The sequence below is a fragment of the Leuciscus leuciscus genome, assembly GCF_965113295.1.
Source record: "Leuciscus leuciscus genome assembly, chromosome: 11".
Classification (NCBI taxonomy): domain Eukaryota; kingdom Metazoa; phylum Chordata; class Actinopteri; order Cypriniformes; family Leuciscidae; genus Leuciscus; species Leuciscus leuciscus.
Window position 1 is genome coordinate 14,450,900 of NC_138735.1, and position 15,534 is coordinate 14,466,433.

The 15,534-nt window shown below is 36.4% G+C and overlaps 1 protein-coding gene and 1 long non-coding RNA gene across 4 annotated transcripts in view; both read left to right on the plus strand.

Annotated features, from left to right (window-relative positions):
* fam49bb (family with sequence similarity 49 member Bb) overlaps positions 1–15,347 on the plus strand; it is a 46,426-nt gene extending 31,079 nt beyond the window's left edge. For all 3 annotated transcript variants that reach the window (XM_082184015.1, XM_082184016.1, XM_082184017.1), the window contains 9 exons: positions 2,223–2,344; positions 3,024–3,129; positions 7,328–7,467; positions 10,423–10,500; positions 11,944–12,060; positions 12,150–12,229; positions 12,363–12,489; positions 12,686–12,756; positions 14,487–15,347. In XM_082184015.1, the coding sequence (XP_082040141.1) occupies positions 2,223–2,344; positions 3,024–3,129; positions 7,328–7,467; positions 10,423–10,500; positions 11,944–12,060; positions 12,150–12,229; positions 12,363–12,489; positions 12,686–12,756; positions 14,487–14,550 (905 nt within the window). In that variant the 3' untranslated portion in view covers positions 14,551–15,347. The remainder of the gene's footprint in view (positions 1–2,222; positions 2,345–3,023; positions 3,130–7,327; positions 7,468–10,422; positions 10,501–11,943; positions 12,061–12,149; positions 12,230–12,362; positions 12,490–12,685; positions 12,757–14,486) is intronic.
* The window catches only part of LOC309509385, a 217,691-nt gene that overhangs the window by 8,419 nt on the left and 193,738 nt on the right, over positions 1–15,534 (plus strand). The window lies entirely within an intron of this gene.

The following is a 15,534-nucleotide window of genomic DNA, read 5'->3' on the forward strand; positions in this document are numbered from 1 at the left end:
CTGCTACCATCTCATTTGTCTGAACCTAAAAACTCCCTTCAAAGCAAAGGAAGGTGAATGAACCAAAGAAAAGAAGACAGTGGAAAACAAGAGTTTCCTGGCTTTTATTGCCCTTGCCCACAGAACATTTCCACCCTACAATGTTTGTCTCGATTTTTAATCACAGTAGCTGTTTCTTTGAAGAAAGACAGGGGGCGATATGGAGTCACTTCGAAATCATTGGCTCATTCATGGGTCATCAGGCAGACACCTATAAGAACGAGGGCTATGTAACACTAATAAGTGGATGGGAGTGCGAGAGACTCCAAGACACAGAGCACTCAACAGGACGTACAGTACCAAGATGTGAACATCAAATCGGAAAGACTGTTGCAATCTTAATGTGTGGCATCTAAATGCTTGGTGAGAAAGGAGGTGGCCCTTCATTTCTTAAATTGCACTTGAAGCCAGCTGTAGTTAACAGCTGCCAATGTCTAATTGAGTTTTCTCTTTAGATGTGGGCCTGAAGTTTCCACCATTTAAAATTCCACAGTTTGCCTTTTGAACATATGAAACTGGCTCAGCTGTGGAGGTCTGACTCAAATACTCTTTAAGGCCCCAGCTAGGCTCTGTTAAATGAGTAATTTACCCCAAAATTTGAATACTGTAATTTTTTTCTATTATAGAACAGTCTGTATGGCCTAACAAACACTTTAACAAGCTGATAGTGATGTCACATTTGGACTATGTATATGCAACATTCATGTTCCAAGTTTAAACTTATTGAGTGTAGTTATGGGCAAATTTCCGATGCTGTTTTTGCAACTTTGAAGAGCACTACAGGAAGGAACATTCCAAACAAATGTGAGCAAGCAAATCACTTAACAAATGGTTTGTTAGGGTGTACTTACACTAGGCGATCAGAGCCATGCTCGAGCACCTTTGGCACCCTAAGTCTAGTTCACTTAACTAGTGTGATCACTTTGTACCGTGCCCTGGCCCGCTTGAAGAGGTGGGCTTGCACACGAGATCAGTACTTGAGGTACCATGTAGTGTGAATGGTAACTACGCCAGAACGGAACGGCTGCTACTAGTGTGTGTGCGTTACTGTCACCATTACAACAACAAGCATCTTCTGTTACTACTTGGATAGTACACCTTTCAAGTAATTTTTATAACGGGTCTGGTTCTCACCTTAATGATGAACAGGAATTGTAATTTGCAAGTAAAGCTGCAAAATCTTCCCTTAATGTCAGCTGCCTCTGTAATAATCTTCTAATACGTGCAACATAATTTAAGTGAAAATCGCTGCACTACATAATTGACAAATCTATTTGGCAAGCCATTAGTAAGAGCGCAGTTCTTGTTTTCTTCTAAACAATGATTTGTCTTATTTTATGTTTATCTTTTTTATGTTTTTGTCTAGATTAAAATAGCTATGTTTTCTATTTTAATACATTTTAAAATTGCAGCCCCTCACGGACGACTGCTGTCACATATAACAAAACACAACATAAATCCAGGCCTGTCCTCTCTCGATCTTCACTGTCGTCGCTCCTCCTTTATGCTTCCGCTCCTCCGTGAGAGATACGAGACCGGTGCGTTGCGCAGGTGTCGCTCATTATCAATCACGCCACCGGCCTCGTGCCGTTCTCTCACGGCTCTTGGCCTCGTCCTGGTCGCCACAGCAATTTATTCAAAATATTAAGAGAAAGTTAAAGAATTTTTTTTATTTTTTAAATAAAATATTTTTTAAATGATAAATGTCTTTTTTATTTATATTTTTTATATATTTTATATATTATTTATTTTTTTAGTTTTGGTCAATTAAAAATAAATAAATAAATCTTGCAGTCTCCTAGACTTTTAAATGGTAGTGAAATGTGTATGATGTACCAAATGTTACAGTAATACCCTTCTTCCTTCAGAGTACTCACTATTTGGAGTTGGTTGGGCACAGTGATAGTGGAATTTTCCCATAGTATCAGCAACTAAAATGCTTAAATCTAGTGTACAAAGTGTCACTTAGTAATCCGTTTTCTTTGTTCTATCCTTCATTTTATCCTTGCCTCAATCTCTAAGGTATAAAGCTCTGTCTGATTCCTGTTCATGAGTTGCATACCTACAGAATGTTCACTCTTAATGTGTCAGACATTGACGAAATGTGACCTTGAAAGACCTTTTAATTAAAGACCTTGAAGTCTACTTAATTTATTCCCTTTTCTCTCTCTCTCTACCTCCAGATGCCCAGCCAACAGAAGCAGAGCGGGAAACGTGGGAAGAAGTGGATGTGGTCCTGAAGGATGCTCTGGGAATACTTGACGAACTACAGGCATACAAAGGCGCGGGCCAAGAGATACGAGAGGTACACGCAAGATCTGTTATGTTTGACTCATATTATGTATGCACATACATACAGTTGTTCAATTAAAATGTGTCTACTTGAGTAAATAAATTCACTCAAAATGAGTTGAGGGATCAATATTGGTGGCTTTAAAACAGCTCATCTTGTGTGTGCGTTATTTGAAATTCTCTGCTCCGCTCAATCACGCCTCTGTACTAGTGAGTGTCAGTGTGATTGATACTCTGGTTGCCATGGATACTGCTGCTATATAGATACAGTTGCTAAGGACTGGTGTCTTCTGCAGAATGAAAGTGAATGTTTTCTTTTATTTCTTTTTTCTAATTTGCTCAATGGAACACGGTGCATTCCTTTTATGTCAGCACACTCAGTAATTATTTTAATGAGCCACATGTATTTGGAAATTGAAAAGCACACTGAGGTAGAGAGAGAAAGCATTAACTAGATGTTCTTAATGTAAAAAAAAGAAAGAAAAAACCTTTAAACATCTTGTGTTTTTTGGTTTTGGATTTGATCATCATTTACATCCTCAAATTGCCCCCCTCAAGAGCACATCATTTAAAAGCTTCATCCCACGTACACAATTCTCATGATGTCATAAAATAATATGTTCCATTTAGACTTGTGGAAACATTATTTATAAGTCGCCAGATGTTGTGTTATTGTGATGTTTGTTTTTCAGGCAATCCAGAACCCTAATGACGAGGCATTACAAGACCAGGCGTGGGCTGCTGTGGTGCCACTAGTAGGCAAACTAAAGAAGTTCTACCAATTTTCACAGAGATTAGGTATATTAGCCTATTTTTCTAAGTAGTTATTAGGGGTTTAACAATACACTCATGTCACGATTTGATACAACTCCCCATACTGAACTCACGATACGATACTATCGCGATATTTTAAGCCAAAATAAAGAAGAGTTTTTTTACTATTATTTCTTTATTTTGATTATTATTATTATTGAAGTAATATTATTATTATTATTATTGTATTATTATCAGGACCCACCAATATTCCCCCAATGCATTATTATACATTAAATTCAACATAGTTTAATGTAGTAATGTCACTGAAACTCCGTAAACGTAATTTTTTTTCTCACACAGGACTCGTGCTTTCAATGCAGGCATTTGTTGGATACACAGACTCGCTATGTCCCAGCTATTAATGCACTATATATAAGAATGACATCTAAACCGCTTTGAATAATCACACTGCTAAACCTAAATGTGATATGGTGATTTAAATTATGTTTGCGCTTTCACTTTGAGGAGTGCCTTTCAGATGGTCAATGCAATCAATAGCAGTCGCAAGAAAGCATGTCAAAATGACTATTCCCAAACTGTAAATGGTTAGTTCATCCAAAAATTTTAATTCTGCATTTACTCACTCACACATCATGCAAGCATTTGAGTGTCTGTTTTTACTACAGTATGCACACCGTTGTAAATCTGTTCATCATATAAAGCTATTGTGTCTCTTCAGAAGAATTTGGATTAGATCACTCCATTCATTATTTTTACAATGCCTTTGTGACATTTTTGGGATCTTTTAAGTTTTAGGGGAATGGACTTTAAATGGAGGGACAGAAATAGGTTTCATAAAAAATATCTTCACTTGTGTTTGTAAGTTGAATGAAAATCTTATAGGTTTGAAATGACATAAGGGTGAGTAGGCCTACATGATGACAGAATTACAAAAACTTGGGAAAATTAGCCTATACTTTATAAATACAGTTAGCTGAGCCTTGGATAAAACTAACTCTATACCGTAAATCATATCGTTTACATCAACGATACATATCGTTGCATTTTTATATCTCGATATAACCATGTATCATTAACCCCTAGTAGTTATGCAACATTTTAAGTGAACATTCTGCCGTCATTTACTTACCCTCGTCATTCAAGTTGGTGATTTTTTCAATTTAACTCAAAAGGATATGTTTAACAGAATGTCCAGGCTGCTCTTTTCCATATAATGAAAGGAAATGGGCACACAGTCGCAAAAAATGTCAAGAAAGCACCATAAGTACTGTTGAAATTAAGTCTTAATTTGCCCGTCTGCAAGAAATCAGTATAAACATTTTGCTTAACATCTTTTCTTATGTTGTCTAGAAGAAAGCAGTTTATGCAGATGGCATGATTTAGGGGAAAAAATGGCCTTATGGCTATTCTGATGAAAAATTATAGAATGTGATTTAAAAATAATAATAAAAAAGTTTGATGTGCTTGCTTGTAGGGCTACACAATGTGGCCAAAAGTTTTGTGGTTATGTATCAATATGACTATAAAGTAATAATAATAGTAACAATAATAATCACAGTCTTTGTGATTTGATCATTTTTCTACGCCATATCGTGAGTTTTGTTTTTTGATTAATCATGCAGCCCTACATACAGTTTTGTCCTTTTTAGGTGAACTGTCTCTTTCAATGTGCTTAAAAGCCATTGGCAGTATCTGTTTCAGCGAGTTTTTAAAGCTGTAAACATCTTACACATTAAATACACACTAACAGTGTGTAGCTTTGTGCAAACACTGTGTAAACACTGTGTGCAAACACACTAACACCTGAGCTGCCCCTGGGAAGTACCACAGCTGGTCTTTTCATAATCTCACGCAAAACACTGGGTAACAATGGTTGGGGTAGCACACTAGCTGACGGATGGGCTTATATGCTATAAATGTTACAAACCTCTCATTGAAATGCATAGACAAAAATTATCATGATATCTAATGGCTTCCTTAGCTGTTTTGCCCATCAAAACACAGGAATGTTAGCGACTTAATAAGACCAAGTGGGTTGAAGGTGATCTTGCCCTGAAGCCCTGGAGACCTTGAAGCCCTGTCCTTTAAGTCCATGAAATGGCTTTTGAACCAGTAGTCAATGAGCGCAGCCCCTCGCCAAGTGTCTGCCATACATTACATAACTCGCTGAACTGGGTCATCTTGCTTTCCCGCTCTTTCTGCTCCAGAACACTGAACACTAATTTTGGCGCAATCTCTCATGCCTGACATGCTTTGCTAATCTACACTGATCACTTGGCATGTAGTTCTTTCATATGACGATGAACCTGTCTGTAAAGAAATAATAATTTAATATATGTAATGAATTTTTTTATTTTATTAAAAACTCTAAAAAGTAACTAAATATAATCTACAACATTTTTGTTTTTGAATAATTTATGTACTGGAAAAAATTTAGTTACATTTTTTGCTTTATTTAGTTAATGCAATTTCTTGGCTTTTTTTTTCTGTTTTAACTTTTTTTATTTTTTTATTTTTTCAGTTTAAAGTCAACTGGTTCATCTTAAACTACTGTCATTCCTCAGTATGTCTATCATTTTAACATTGCCCGCGTATCTCGTGTCATCTCTCTCGCTTTCTCATGATGTGATGAGATGTGACGTGTACTCCCTCACCCCACCCTTTCATTCCTCTCATCTGCCGGCCTCGTCCTCACGCTCCATTCTCAGCATGTACTCTTAAAAGCCGCTCGTCTCTAGCTCTGTTTTGACTGGGATGAGAGTAGTGTGCTTCCTTGGCCATTTTTAATCAGCTCCTCTGCCCTGCCAAGCTGACTAAAGCAGATGGAGGTCATTACCGTACGGCAAATCTGCTCAATTTACTCTACATACTGCTGCCGCTTGAGTCACCAGCCTGAACAGTCTCTCTCTCTCTCTCTCTCTCTCGCTCTCTCGCTCCGCTGTGGAGAGGAGCCTGTATGAGTGTACAGGCTTGACTGTGTAAAACTTTACATCTAGAAATCTCTTGATTTCTCAGAGCCATATGGGAAAAATAGGTTTATAGACAAAGCTACCCTCTGTCATACCCTCTTCAGACGGGAATGATTGCTGCAATTTCCAAACAAGCCAATAAAAATAAAGCTGAAAACCCCCAATATTGTTTTAACTTTGAGAGCAGACTTAACCTGAATGCTCACTTGTTCATCAACTGTTGTTGATACATGGATTTAAAGCCACATCACCCAACCATTGCTTTTTTCTTTCCATTGCTTTCTTTAAAGATGCAGCAAGACTTACTTGAGCAATTTTGCAATACTAGCAACAGCAAAACATGAATCATTGTAAAGGCACCTCTGTTTGGTTTTGTTTATATGTATATTTTAAGACTTGTAAATGAGATCAGAATTAAAAAGTAGTTGGACCTTGGGTCGATGTGGCCAGACTGAGATCATTCTGTACCTCAACCATAAACTCTTTATGGCTGCTGGACTGACTCTTATGTAATGTAATTGCTCTAACATGCTGCTGTGTACTGTATTGCCTCAATAAAGTAATGGAGAGAACGAGAATGGGAATTGTGGGTTAAGAACAGCCTCTTAAGTCATTGAGGCATCTACTGGCTCAGAACATCACCTTGTGTTAGTGGAGAACATCTTAGAAACTTCAGATTAGGCCCTTATGGAGGAGACCTTATGTGTGTGCATCTGAGCAAATAGTTTGATCTTATGTATCAAATAACCTTTATTAGTTTATTAATTTAGGTTATGTATGATACCAGATGTTTATGTTGTTTGTTGCCAAAGTTGATTCTTGTTGTTGGTCTGCAGGCAGTATGAATCAATATCAGCATATCACATACATTCTTAGCTTGTGTTTTGTATCAGTTTTACCATTTAGTAAACCTGAATATTGTATAGAATCTGACATGCAGCCAAATGTATTTTATTCAGGGGTTGTTTTATGCAAAAAATAAATAAATATGAAATATATTAGTATATTGTTCAGATTTCAGAATGAGTCAGATTATTTGCCAATCATAAACAGCCACCATTGAATGGGTTCTAATTACTTGCCAGAATATATATGTAACAATATTTTTACATGTGATTTTAAACCATTTATTTATAAGTAATTTGTTAAATCAATAAGCTGCTCAAATGAATCTTATACTGTATGGAACCATTAGTTTTTACTCAGTGAGGACCAAATGAACCTGAACTGACCCCTGTGTGACTCTACAGAAGCAGCACTGCACAGTCTATTGAGAGCACTCACTAGTGAGACATACGATGACCCCACACAGCATCTGGAGAGAGAGCAGGCCCTTGCCAAACAGTTCGCTGAGATCCTGCACTTCACACTGCGCTTTGATGAGCTCAAGGTGAGGACCATATCTCAATAAATATTCCTTTGTTTACCTAATGGAAAATGTTGTATTTATTTTTTGCAAACATTGCATAAAAGCAAAACTATAATGCATTATACAAGTAAATCCTATTTATTTTCACTGAATAAAATCAATTCAGATCATTGAATCAATTTGCATCTGAAATTCTTGTTCATTTAAATGTTGATTCAGCATTGTATGTGCACTGATATTAGACAGCTGATTCAATAGTCAAAAGTCAGTTGGGTCTCATGAAACCTTTCGATAACATGTTTGAGTCATAGAAATAAGAAATTATATTTTATTAAAGGAAATGAAGACTTGTTGAACCATTAACTTTTGTATTTATTAAAATTATGTATGTATTATCATGATGTAATAACATTGCAACCATCTAAATCCTTATCATCATAATAAAAAAAAAGATAATAATATTCATACATCATGCTAGCATGTTATATTGCCTTTAATTTATACTGACTTAAAAAAATATATATATGGTAATGGGAATCTAATGAGAATCGCTTCTGAGAATAATAAGAACTATGAAAAAACCCTACAACTTTTTTCAAAATGAAAACATTCAGATGTGATAAGGTAATCTGTATTTGGGGAAAAAATATCCCTAATTCTTGTCATTAAAAAGTTTCAATATGAAAAAAATCGTAATGGATCTAAAAACATTCTTCAGTTCTTTATGTAAAATATATTTTCTTTATTTCTTTTATTTTTGCGGTTAAATGTGACCTAAACCTGTTTTCATGTGATTCACCCATTTTTGATGTCAATGAGTAGAAATTATTCATTAGTTAAATGTTCTCTAGTCAAATGAAATGCATGATTAAAATATGAGCTCATCATGTAAGTCAGCAGAATTTTAACATGCAGCCTGCTATTACACATTACCATGCGATAGATGAGACTGACCTGGATGTGATGCCTTAACTAGCTTCCCCTTCTCACTAATGACATGCTAATTGTGATTAGAAACCAGCTAATGAGAAAATAATTACTTTCCAATAGCACCAGCCAGTTTTTGCTCCCTCAGGTGCTTGCCAAACCTTTATCGACATTTAAGATCATAGAAGCTTTTGAGCTTTGGCTCGCTTTCATTCTCTTATCCTCTGCTTAAACACCTGCTGTTTCTTTTACACCAAATTTATAATGCAGAACGGACAGTTAAAAGTGCTTATGTCAAGACGACATCACTCTGAGCTAAATTGTGCTCGGATTTTCACTCCTCTGACCATGTCAGAACCTCAGACACTCACACAACCCTAAATGACTGAACAGTAAACCACCTAATTTGTCCCAGTTATGTGTCCAAAAAAATCAAATCATGTTTCGTCTAGCCGTTTTCTTATTCGTCTCAGCACCAACACTAGCGCCTTTCTTGCTCTTTCTAATGCAAGCATTCACATACACCCCGACGCCCTGCGGCACGGAGCTGGGATGTCCCAATTAAAATGCCCCCCCCCCCCCCCCCCCCCAGATGGGGTTGCTAAATGTGAGAAAGTAGGGGGTGTAAGGTGGCATGCCAACCTCCATCCAACCATGCCCTCCTCTCAGCTTGGCGCAGTGACCTACTTCAGCCCGCCAATGCCGTAGTGCCGTACGCTGCAGGGATGGGATAGGAAGGGTCTATCTGTCTGGTCTGACAGTTCATGGACTGAATACCAGCTCTGCATTAGTTTTGTGGACAAGGATGCCAATTGAGAACATTGTATTCATTTCATCTGAGAGTTATCTTTGTAATTAAACTTTGGAAAAACCTTTTGTACAATCTGCCACATCCCCTCTGATTGATAGTTTATACAAATAGCACGTAAACGCATGTACATGTCTTTTTGCTGTGATATTTTTATCAATCGTTCAAGAACAATTACTGGACTTAAGAAACTTAGGTCTACTTGATCATCCATACATCCTTTTTAGAAGAAAAATGTATTAAATATTATACATCAGACTTTCAGATCTCTCAGTTATTATTGTATTGCATTGCATTATGTTTTGCCCCCACAATAAAAACTACAGAGCTTTGATCTTAAAGCTAAGCATTTAAATATAATCTTCAAACATTATTGGGAGATATAGAGTGAAAACTCATATTTATATGCTTTTCATGTAAGAAGTCTGTACTGTTATAAAGATCTTATTGATTTAGATTAAACAAGCCATCATCATTTCATCCTAAATTATGGCCATATATATAACAGCAACTGTACAATATTGCATATTTTTGTTTGGGCCTCTGAATAAAATTGAGGTGTGAGCTGTGGTCTGTCGTCTTGATTTTCACCCCATCCTTTGTCACAAAAATTTGTCACCCAACACTAAACTGAACATGACTCTTCATTAAAGCATATTTATCCATCTGTCACAAGCTGCGAGTCTGCTGTGTTACTCTTCAGGTTTAAACAATACTTCAATAGGGGATCCATGGGTCCCAGACAGTCTAGGTCCTGACAGATAAAGATTGCTCTGATTACCTAAAGGAACTTTTAGTCATTTAAGTAAAGCTTTAGCTAATCCTGTAAGTGTTCTTTGCCTTCTAGGCTACCAGCCTGTATTTGTCTACCTTAGTCCTGTCACACCAGCAATTGCATGGAGATTTGCCTCCCTTTGAAGCACCCTTACATAACATTTTAGTTTTTTAATTAATTGGTTAATTTTATGAATGGTTCTTGTTAAAGCAAGCATCATTGTTAATATTGTTTATATTTGGAATTACGGGTTGTTTATAAACCCATAACTTTGAGTATTAAACTTCATTGTGTTACTCTGAGAGATGAGCTATTACTTTTCTAAAGGGTCAGACTTGTAATTACCGCCTAGCAGACCAAAAAAATCAACAGTTTGGCTGCCTAATATTTTGTGGTACATTTAAAAAAAAAAAGATTCAAGATTATTTAATGGATAGAAATTCAAAATGTGTTAATTCTTTTTCAGATGACAAATCCTGCTATTCAGAATGACTTCAGTTATTACAGGAGGACTCTGAGTCGCATGAGGATCAATAACGTTCCTGTGAGTTTTCTCGAAAATTGAAACTGTCACCTCTCTATTGCTATGACTTTCTTGCTCATTCTCTCATCCTCTTCCCTCTTTCTCTTTTTCTAATCATCATTCTGTGCTACATTTCTCTCCCCATTTAACTTTTTATCCCCACGCACTCAAATATATTCAAATATATATATAATCTTTAAATTAAAAGTGCATCTTTGAAGCAACTCTTGATTTTATTTCAACTCCTTCCATATAACTAACACACTTCCTTTTTCCTTTCTCACACAAAACTCAAGCACTCGCACACACCAGCCCTCAGGGGACTGTTGAGGACCCAAACAGAAAATGGTCTCCCACTGGGAGAGCGAGTGAGTTCTGAGATGCTCACTGAAGTGCATTGAGGTGCACCAATATAGTATGACACCTGATCTGTGGTCAGCTTTTGTGCCTGTCCTCCCCAGAGACGTCCTGCCCTCCTAGGACTAAATATCTGATCTAAGATCGGGCCACATGCATAGCCCTGGGGGACACCATGCAGTCTTCATACCTTGTTTAGTGAAATGACGCTGGTTTTCCCCTCATATTCTCCCAGACTGAATTCAGAAGCCCCACTGTGGCTCCCCAGGGCCCTACTACTGAAAGAAAGCTAAATACATCACTCCGGAAACCCATCTCCACATCTGCCACTTGCCCCAATTTAGACTATAGTTTAATATTTTTAGATTTGACACACCCGAATGTGCAGGTGAATGCAGTTTAAGATTAAACTGCTTTCTTAATAAATAAAAAATACATTTGTTGTCTGGCTGTTCCCATTGTGAAACTGATATTTTTGCTTTTATGAAATGCGTTTTCAAGTAACTGCTAAATCAGTAGATTTAGACAGATTTAATTTTTAATAAAAAATTATGTATCACATTTTTTGAGAAATAACTAAAACTTAACTTCCTGTTCAATTATTATTATTATAATTTTTTTCACCTTTCTCCCAAATCATTGTTTCTCGACAGAACCTATCTATCCCATTAACCAAAATGACTTATGGTATTGAAGGATATTCAGTTGTTATAGTGCCAGCTTTGTGAACTTGCAAAACTTTGGCTGATATACACTCCCTCCCCATTTATCAAAAGGGTTGAGAAACATCCATCCATCCATTTTTTATTTTTTTTTTAAAGACAGATTTTTTAATATGCAGTACATTAATAATGTATTAGCATTTTTGACAAATTTTTTCACCTGAGAAATTGGGTCACAGGAGAAAAAGCCTCTTGATGCCTATCCATCTTCACATTGTTCCCTTTATGGTTTACTATTAATCATTTTCATGAGGCATTGACTGTGACAATTTCTGAGAAAGTGGTCAGAAAGAAAAATCTGTTCTAAACTGTTCTTCCTAAAATAAAATTAGTGTTCCTTTTTGCTTAACTTCATTAACAATGTTTTTGGTATCTGTCTATATAGGCAGAGGGAGAAAATGAAGTGAATAATGAGCTGGCCAATCGGATATCTCTTTTTTATGCTGATGCCACGCCCATGCTGAAGACATTAAGTGATGGCACAACAAAATTTGTTTCTGAGGTAACAAAAATGTTTAAAATCAATTCTCAATGATATTTTCAAAATATAACTTGTAAAGGATAACTAATTCTTTGGCTTTTGCCCAACAGAATAAAAACTTGCCCATTGAAAACACCACAGATGTATTGAGCACCATGGCAAGTGTGTGCAAAGTTATGTTGGAAACCCCGTAAGTTTGCCATTTTCTCATCTGTCTGATGACACCATAAAGTTTGCAGTCTATTAAAAACTCAAGTAGAATCAATCCGCTAGAAATTGGGAGGTAAATAATTTGCTTATTCTCTGATTTTGTTTGGATATAGAGAGTATCGCAGCCGCTTCAGCAGTGATGAAACCGTTTCCTTCTGTCTGCGTGTCATGGTCGGGGTCATCATACTTTACGACTACGTCCATCCTGTCGGCGCATTCGCAAAGTCCTCCAAAATAGACGTGAGTGGAACCATCATCTCCCGTTACTTGCAAACCCATCTCCTAACTGTTTTCCCCTCCCTCTAGGCACTAGGACTGACTCATAATCATAGTGCTTAGAAAACGTGGTGATGGCTCTCTCGCAGCGTCATGACTCATGAGGTTCAGTGCTGTCATTACTGTGCCACTCTAACCATGGCTTTTCCCCCCCAAACAGATGAAAGGCTGCATTAAAGTGCTCAGAGATCAGCCACCAAACAGTGTGGAAGGTCTTCTAAATGCTCTCAGGTACTGTGTTCAACAAGCCAACATTCAGTGGCTCATTCAGTTAATCTCACCATTTCAGTTTTTCATTCCTGTTTACAACGAGCTATTTTGCCTTTTTTTTTTTTGCTTTATATACATTATTTAAAAAAAGTCATTTTTATGATAAAAATTATTTATTAAATCAATTTAAAATACAATTTTTTAAAATAATTTAAATAGATGTTTTTATACTAATAATGAATGCTATTAAAGCAAGTCTTATTAATCACAATTTAAATAGTTATTTTTAAACTAATAAATGAAATTATATAAATTTAAGTTAAAATAAATAATAATTATTATAATTTAAATAGTTATTTATGAATTCAAATTAAATTAATTTAAATTAAACGGGCAATTCAGAAACCCTTGTTATTAGCGACACCGGTGGCCGTTATGTGAACTGTAGCCAGCGACTTACTGCTCGTGCTCACACTCGTGCATATGCAGCGTACAAGAGACTGAATGTGATTCAGGGTCCCCACATACTCACGACAAATTTATTTTTTGTTCTTCTTCACTTAGAAGTAAAAAGGTTGGAAAATACCTTCACAGCTATATAATTTTAAAGCTGCCGTCGGCAACATTTTTTTTATCATATTCAGTGAAATTGACACTATAATCCGACAGAACAACATAAATAAGGTGGTTTTAGAAAAAAACCCGAGCTTCTAACTCCACCTGGAGCGTGTTATTTGTTTTGCAAAAATCCACCGCTCCCGCTTCATCAGGTCCAATCAGCGCAGGGGGGTGTGAGATCTGACTGTCAATCACAGGTCGTGCACACGCCACAGATCCCGCTCCCCGCTCACGCACATTACAATCACATGCACACGCCTGAAGTTCGCGCAGTAACAAAGAGTGATGGCGGAAAATATTCCAATTCCTCGGTTAACCACAGGAGCTAGGAGGTCAAAAACAACCCAGGAAACAAGCCTACCTCCGAGTACTCCATGGTGTTGATCGATGCTTATGAGACGGGCGCGTTCACAGAAAATCTGGTGCACACGCACTGGCGTGCACGAACTCGATGGGAGGGTATTCGTTGATAGTGGGGGAGGGGCATGAGAGTTGTAAACATTCAAAATTTCGGCTAAGCCCACTCAATCTTCCAGGGTTGCCGACGGCAGCTTTAACAAACATCCATGCTGCTGAGAGCAACATTTAAATGATTGTGTAATATGTGCTGTAATAACTCTCAATAACAAAATAAACGCAACAAAAATGACAGCAGCTAGAAAACAGCAGTTAAGAAGCATCTGATTATAGTGATGTGGATATGTTTGCACAAGATCTCCGATTAATACATAAAAAAGCAATTAATACATAACAATTCTTACATATAGCCCCTTTAAAATAAGTCATAATTTATTTCGATTTTCTTTTACATATTATGATAAATAGTCATTGTGTCACTCTCAGCATCATATGTAGGAAGAGTCAGTGTCCATCACACGACTGCACTTGGTACAATAACCATGAAGACACATTTAAAAAAATATATATTTTCTTTAATGGCTTAATGTGAGCAATATTCCACATAGAGTGTCATGAGATATGCACTTTATGGAAGATATGCACTTTCATGCATCCTGGATCATGATTATCCTCTGCTGAACAATAATGCTTGTTTGGCAACAGTGCTGAAGATGGCTTGACGTGTGGCAAAATACTGCAGCAAATTTAATTAATACTTAATGTCTTCTGTGCAGGTACACAACAAAACATCTTAATGACGAGTCAACCACTAAGACCATTAAAAGCATGCTGCAGTAGCAACAAACTCTGGGACATACACCACTGGCCTCAAGCAAATGCTCAGGAGATGCACATACACTCTCTCTCCTGGACTAAAGCGATGCACAGAATGTTTTTCCTTTTTTTTTTCCTTTTTTTTTTTTTGAAACAGAAAAAAATCAGCTTCTCTAATCTTTCCTTGTCTTTTTACAAAGCAGATGCTACTGGCGTTATGTGAGGTTTTCTGTGCCAAAATGGTTTTGCTGAAATCCCTTGTTTTTAATGTTCCTAAAAGACAGCCATGCTACTGATGGCAGCTATGAAAGCATTGTTAGATTATATTTGTGGTAAATGTTTTAATTTAGCTTGTTTCCCTACAAAGGGAGCGTGTGTTTTGACTTGAATATAAATATCTATATATTATCTATATGATCTAAATACACACAATTATATAAAAAGAGAGAAATATATTATTTTTGTTTGAATTAATATTTAATGTTACATCCACTGCATGGCAAAAATGATTACATTTCTTCTATTTAAAAGAAAACTAATGTTTCAAATTCATTTGTGTTTGATTTTGTGTAAAGAAAACGTTTAAATTATGTTTTGAAAGGTACTTGGAGATGAAAAATGGAGATTAATTGATAGATCTTTTCAAGGTTTATATTTTTTATAGTTCTTGATTTAAGTCTTTTTTTTCGTAGGTGTTATAATATTCTGTTTTGTTCTTTTTTGATCTGAAAACTAGCTTTCAAAAACTGTGATAGATGGTAATCTGTGTCAGATGTGATGACAACATGATCTTAAGAGGAAATAAAATGCTTTCATTTTTATTATGAAATGTTTACTTTTTTCAAATGCAGTGTTGCTAAGGTGTATGCTAATGATTAGCACACGTCGGCTGTGGCATTATGCCCAACATAGTCATGTTTAAATTTCGGCACAAAGTCTGGTCAACAGTGCAGCTTATTCACAAGATCGTCTGAAGCTTTATATATATATATTTACATTTACATTTAT